Source organism: Ostrea edulis, chromosome 6 (genome assembly GCF_947568905.1).
Source record: "Ostrea edulis chromosome 6, xbOstEdul1.1, whole genome shotgun sequence".
Lineage (NCBI taxonomy): Eukaryota > Metazoa > Mollusca > Bivalvia > Ostreida > Ostreidae > Ostrea > Ostrea edulis.
The window spans coordinates 91,249,480-91,256,631 of NC_079169.1; the positions used below are offsets into that span (position 1 = coordinate 91,249,480).

General features: G+C 37.6%; 1 protein-coding gene across 1 annotated transcript; it reads left to right on the top strand.

The window, feature by feature from the left end:
* Nucleotides 1-2,059: 2,059 nt before the first annotated feature.
* LOC125646986 (sulfate transporter-like) lies at nucleotides 2,060-6,071 on the top strand. The gene is made up of 2 exons (XM_048873669.2): nucleotides 2,060-2,185; nucleotides 2,945-6,071. The coding sequence occupies exon 2, from the start codon at nucleotides 2,977-2,979 to the stop codon at nucleotides 5,440-5,442; it is 2,466 nt and encodes an 821-aa protein (XP_048729626.2). The 5' UTR covers nucleotides 2,060-2,185; nucleotides 2,945-2,976; the 3' UTR covers nucleotides 5,443-6,071.
* The last annotated feature ends 1,081 nt before the right edge of the window (nucleotides 6,072-7,152 follow it).

Here is a 7,152-nt window from a genome sequence, read left to right on the forward strand (position 1 = left end):
ACATCGGGAAACATGCCCTCCCTCAGGTTTTCGCACTGAAGTGGACCTCGGACGGGAAGAGTTCCCGATATAAAGTGAATAAACTGCTTATTTCATGTATTCTTTTTAATTCTATATTTCTAATTTTAGAAATGTCTGTTCGTTTATTTTTTAGAAGTGTTTTCTTTTTTTCAAATCGAGTTCTCACGTCAGACTTGAGTCATACAAGTAATAGCATGAGGTCATTTTCAAGGCGCGCTTTATGGCTTAGTAAAAGCCCGGTGCTCTCTACAGAAACTATATTAAAAAAAACCCATCAAAATATGTAACATTACATATTTTGATATTTTTTTTTCTATATGCACACATAGTTTACAAGCTCGATCTGCTTTATAGTACACAAGAAAATTGGGTGGATTCCCTCTCGATATTCAGTCAATAACCTTTTTATCAAATAGTTTTCAAATTCTACAGTGCATGCACCTAAAATTCTAGAAATGCACATTAGCTTATTTGGGGGGAGGGGGGGGGTAGCAGATGAAGTGTTTAAATCTACAATTATTCTTAATTAGATGTGACGTCACAGGTGAGGTCCACCTGTAAAAAGATGTGACGTCACAACTCAGTTATGTCCCCTGACGTTCCAGCCTCAGTAACAACTTGAATACTCTGTATAGAATCTATAAAATGTATCAAAATGATTCTGACGGACTTTAAAAACGTAATAGTGGATACACATGTACTTTTCTGTATTATTTATTAAGTCATTAGTTCAATAAACAAATATATGTGGTACTAGTATATAATCTTTTATGGTAAAATTTTAATCATATCCATTAATTTTAAACGTCATCGCTATTTCTGGTAGGCTACATGTGAAATGGAAGTCAACAAGGGTGCGTCAAAAATGTGCTTTTGGTCACTTACACCGGGTGTGTCCACCATTAGCGTTGATAATGGCGCGTAGGCGATGTGTCCATTGGGAAATGTTATGCCACTTTTAAAAATAAGACGATGCTTCAGATGGGGCTGACGACTGGTCACACGTCTACCTAGTTCGTCCCACGAACGGGTCCGTGAATGTAGCGGGCCAATCAAGAACATTGATATCGTTCATTTGAAGGAAGTGGTCATGTGTGCGCACGCATAATCCTGCTGAAAAATTAAACCATTGCCTTTACTATTGCTGCATTAATGCTACTAACACCGACTGCAGGAATTCATCCTTCATAAAGCACAAGAATGCAATTAATTTTTTTAATAAACTTTACTGCCCTAAGTGAAGAAATATTGAATATAATGTAAAGAGAAATTCACTATGAATGGATCCACTTTCATCGCTACCAGGGGTTGAACTCATGACCAGCGAAACCAGATCTAGCAGTGTGTAACCAGCGTGCGAGACCGCTCGTACAAATCACACGCTACACAGTCATGGAGAACGGAAATGGGATACAGTCATTTTGACTTAAATAAGAGAATCATACACTTCACAAACTGCATTTGAAATATTTCATAAAGCAAAGGGAATTTAATTAACACTAAAATATACATAACTGCCCTAATCATATAGATACACAAATAGATATGATTCTATATAATTCATTATCATTGTCTAATTAGACTTTGGAAATCTCCCATTTTCTCCGCATACCATAAAATTAGAAATGTTACGTTTAAAAGAATATATGAAGTAAAATGCGTAAATCTAATTTTTATTCAATATTTTGGTGATGTGCAATGTGTATTTATTAACTGAATTTATTTCATATACATTGAATGAAATATTGAATGAGTGTAAGCGAGTCGTTTATAAGATTGTAAAAGATGAGATACAGAGAGCGCAATAAATCAGCTCCAGTACCTCACGTCACTTTAAAAATCACAGAGTGTCGACGAGCTATTTTTGTAGAATAACCCAGATAATGACAGATGGGAGTGGTCTGTATTTAAAGTTTTCCAAAATATGTGGTCGTACAAGCTAAGAAGGTGGGCGGGGCTTAAACAGAAACGAAAAAAAATAAAACTCGCAAGAATATCCTCATATCCACATAAAAGTTTCCCCCTGTTTAATTTATTCCTAATTACCACAAATTATCATTCACCGTCGGAGCTGATATAAAAGTGCGAAAACTGACATTGTACGTTCTCTGCAGTTAACTTAACAGACCTTACTCTCTGGCGTATTATATTTTTCCTTCATTAGGTAAGTTATAAAGGATTTTGATATTGAGAAAAAATTACGAAATAAGGTTATCAACAGGATTGAAACATCTTGTTAGTATTAATACCTAACAGTTACATGATATATACATGTATCTATAAATACGTGTACATGAGTATCTGCTGTTTTTATACTGTGTTTCAAGTCTTTGACTAAGGATGCTGAATGTAGATTTCTAAGACAATAATAAAGAAGTTTGGGGAATTCTTTTGGAAAATTTTCATATTTTAAAATAAATTATATGTTCGTTTTTATTAGCTTTAATGGATTGATTGATTGATGTTTTCCGCCACACTCAACAGTTTTTCAGTTTATCTGGTGGCGCCCAAAGAAAACTTCGATATTTTTACAATTACATTACTTATCGAATAAGGAAAATTATTTTTAGAACATCAACGTATAAACAATAATTAATCAAATATTTATTTATATCTCATCAGCCACAACAATTAGCGTCTTTGCTTTAAAAAAAAAGTTTTATACACTCTTTGATTCCGCAATATGTTTCACAATTCTGCCATCGCATTCTCTCTCTCTCTCTCTCTCATTCATTCCTCATAAAATATTACCTCAGCGAAAGTACAAGAATGTTAACATCACTCTAACAAAGACAGGGTTTGCACCTGAATTATGTAAACTTGAGCAAAACCTGTCGTACGCAGGCCTGTCACTTTTTGATGACTTTATGGTCCATTATTCATATGCATATAAAACCGTTACTACGTCATTTTTTCCTTGTAGACCTGTCGTAGTACAAAAGAAGACTGACCAGTATGTTACGATCATCTTCGAGTGTAGACGGCATGCCTATGGAGGACAATGCAGGAGAGAAGGGGCGAAGGAGGTCCTGTCCATCTGGGCCTACGCCTGTGGATAGCACCATCTTCATCAAGCAACCGTATACCCAGGTAGCATTTGATGAAATCTACTTAAAGGAACAAAATACGGACAAACCACCCTTATTTCAGCGTGCAAAAGAGAAAGTTTCATGTACTCCGAAGAAAGTATTCAAGGTTTTATCCGATTTTCTCCCGATCATCAAAACCGTTCGTTACTACAATTTGAAGGAAAATGCCGTTGTAGACATTTTATCTGGAATTACCATCGGGATTCTGCACATTCCACAAGCTTTGGCGTTTGGACTACTTACCTCTGTGAAGGTAGAGAATGGACTTTATACATCTGTCTGGCCGATTATTCTGTATGTTATCTTCGGAACTTCTCCGCACGTTTCCATGGGAACAAGTGCTGTCATTTGCATCGTGACTGCAAGTGTTGTAGACAAGCAAGCAGACGTATTCAAGGCTGCGAATGTGGATTTACGGCTAAGTTATGTTAATGGATCCCTAAATGCTTCCCTTCCCGAATGGGAATCGATCCCTGAATTCATGGATTACAAGGAACATGTGTCCATGACAATAGCTCTCTTTGTCGGAGTTATTCTTCTGGCTATGGGTTTCATGAGACTCGGATTCATCACCGCTTACCTTTCCGAGTCGTTTTTTGCTGCATTCACGTCCGGTGCTGCTGTCCACATTGCAACTAGCCAGATACCACCTCTCTTAGGAATTTCCATTCCCCGGTACGGAGGTGCCTTTAAGATTGTGAAAACGTACACAGCCATCTTCGAGAACATTACCGAGGTTAACGTTGCTGCAATCATTACAACCATCATCTGCATTGCGTTTATATTCCTAATAAAGGAATGCATCAATGAAAGGTTTAAGGACAAGTTATTCATACCCATTCCAGTTGAGTTGTTGGTTGTCATCATCGCTACCCTTGTTTCGTACCTTGGCAAACTGAATGAGGAATTTGGTCTCGCAATCGTTGGAAATATTCCTTCTACTATACCTCCACCTGTTTTGCCCGATACAACTGGAGTACAAGATTACTTTGTGGACTGTTTTGTAATCGCTATTCTTATCTTCGCCAACACAATCGCTATGGCAAAGGTCTGCGCCAAAAAACACAACTACGAGGTAGACGACAGTCAGGAATTAATTGCTTATGGAATGTGCAACTTTGTCAGTGCTTTCCTCAAATGCTTCCCTTCCGCTGTCGCTCCACCAAGGTCAATGGTCGCCTCCAATATGAATGCTAAATCAACTATTAATGGAATCTTCGCAGCGTTGCTCATGATTCTTGTGATAATGGCCATGAGCATTCTGTTTGAGCCTCTGCCCAAGGCCGCACTCGCATCTATCATCGTTGCTGCTCTGAAAGGACTCTTCATCCAAATAGGAGATTGTAGAAAATTCTGGAGAATCAACAAAATTGACTTTGTTATTTGGTTTTCCACTATCGTGAGCGTGGTTTTCCTGGATATCGACTTTGGACTTGGTATTGGCGTCATCGTGTCTCTGATTACCGTTGTCTTCCAGACCCAGTTTGCCCGTGGATTCAGACTCGGCCGAATTACCAAGGACGGGGCTATCGTAGAGTACAAGAGGTACACGGAGTCTGTTGAGGATACTGGAGTCAAGGTGTTCCGATTCCAATCCAACCTATTCTTCGCTAACGCCGAAATTTTCCGCAACACTTTGTATAGATGCACAGTCAATCCACGAAAACTTCTGAAATTCTTAAAAAAGCAAGAGCGCAAAGGAGGTAACAAAGAAAAGAAGGTATCGACTGACATGACTGGTGTTACAGTTACTAGCGAACGCAAAGTTTCTCAAGTCAGTATAAACTCAAATGGCAAAAATTCTTCCACAACCAATCTCAACAAAAGCGATAACCCTGTATTCTCAATCTCCGACGAAAATATCTCTCGTTCCTCTAATTACCCTGGCAACGGATCTTATCAGGGCATGCCAAGACAAATGTCAACCGCTTCCAGCCTCAGTCAAATAGGTTACGAAGAAGATCCCGAAACCGGAGATGAACTCGTTACACCGGAAAAAATTCGTATCATGCGCAAAACTCACCATATTATCATTGACTGTTCCAATATCAATTACCTTGATGCTTCGGGCGCAAATGTACTTGGGCATATTTACTCGGAGTACGATCATGTGAAAATTAAGGTATTCTTAGCGGGATGCTCCGTTGATATGATAAAGACAATGATGCAAGCTGGTATATTCGATAAAATACCAAAAGGCAACCTATTTTTGACTCTGTACGACGCCATTGCTGTTGCTAAGACACAATCCATTCGACCACTTCCGCCTGTGGTGGAAGATTATGACGATGAGGAAGCAGCTGAAGATTCTTACATTACAAACATTCAGTAAGCAGTTTACAGAGGCACCTAAACGCCATTTCAACTACATGATGTTGATTAATTGAATTTCTCTAATGGAAGATGTGCCGATCTTACCCGACATTTACTACGACAGTTAAGATTATTTCCTGTCCGGAAACCGACAACATCGGCAGCAAAAAGGGCGCCAGTTTTCAAAGACTGCGGCGGAGAAAACCAAGACTTCCAAAGTATTAGCTTTTACAGAAGCTTGTTGTGTTTACATTATAATAATGTTGTTGTGTTATATTTGTAAATAGGTCAGTTTTGATTGATTATTCAATTTCAATTATATAACTTGTTATCACGTAAAAGTGCAATATATATATCAGTATGAAATAGAAACTAATTCAGCTTCCACAGTCATTAAGATTAAATTTAAAAAGATATTCTGTACATACAATATTGTGACATGATACAAATTCGATGTGATACGCAAACTGATATTAGCTATATACGGACTACTGTATAATCGGAGTTATATCATGACTTGATAAAACATTGTCATACTGAGTACGCAATGGGCATTAAGTTTCAAGCAGTATTGTTTATGTCGACATTTCCATTCTGCATATGTTTACCAAACAAAAAGGTATAAATCATAAATTGATACAAACCAAATATTGTATTTTCTTCTTTGAATTGTGGTATTGAGCAGACATGCTTATTAAAGCTATATGGGAGTAGTTTTACATGTACATGTATTTACATTTTTAATTGATGGAAAAATCTTCGAAAATGCAAATTGCGCAAGTATTAAGAATGATTTACGAGGGGACTACCAGTTACGAGTCACTAAGTAGATTTCGCCACGACGAAAGAGGGAACACAGGGGTTATATGTTTAACATGCTAATGAATTTGATATATATCTTCAAATTAAGGAAATAATGTGACAGGAATACGCCTTATTCTTTTTTCTGACTCAACACATTGTAATTATTTTCTCTTGCATTAATATTGCATACATAATGCGCTTTTTTCTCTGTTTAAATATAGAAATAATTATATCTCCCAACGAGGTTAAAGTACAAAACCGAATGACATGACATAGGACAGTTAAAGCATTTCCGGATGATAATTAAACAACTTGTTAGGGTGTCCGAAACGTCTTAAGGTACACTGTTTTAGCGGATATTGAGACACCTATCTTCGTGTACACGACAATGCCACACACGCCCCGAAACCCTGCACCTTTCTGTTCAACACAAGGCTTTTCCTTTGAAGTTCAATCGAGATCTCGTAAGCTTTGAGCAAATAACGGGGAATCCTGGGAATTCTCGGGCCCTGTTTCCTGATGCAACATCATGGCGCCGATTGACGGTAGATGATTTCACTATAGCGAGAAATGACACGAGCAAGATTAAGCAGTTGAACATGCACATTAAGTGGTCAAACAACGGTCCAATGTCGAAAGGAACGAAGTTAATGTCCCATTAAATGGCGACGACATCTGACAAACGGGGGTTCTGAGTAACACAAAACCCACTTAAGTCCAAGAAAAAAATAAAGATGCAAAAACGACACTATGCTGCTACATGCAAAGTAGCATTATTCATTCTTTATTTATTTATTTTTTACAAAATTTTGGAAGTACTTGGGAGATTGTTTTTAATTCTTTCATATGTATGTATGGACGGCTTTTCAAAGTTATGCCTTTTCTTTTAAATAAGAATAGCATAAGGCGTAGAAAATCTCGTGAC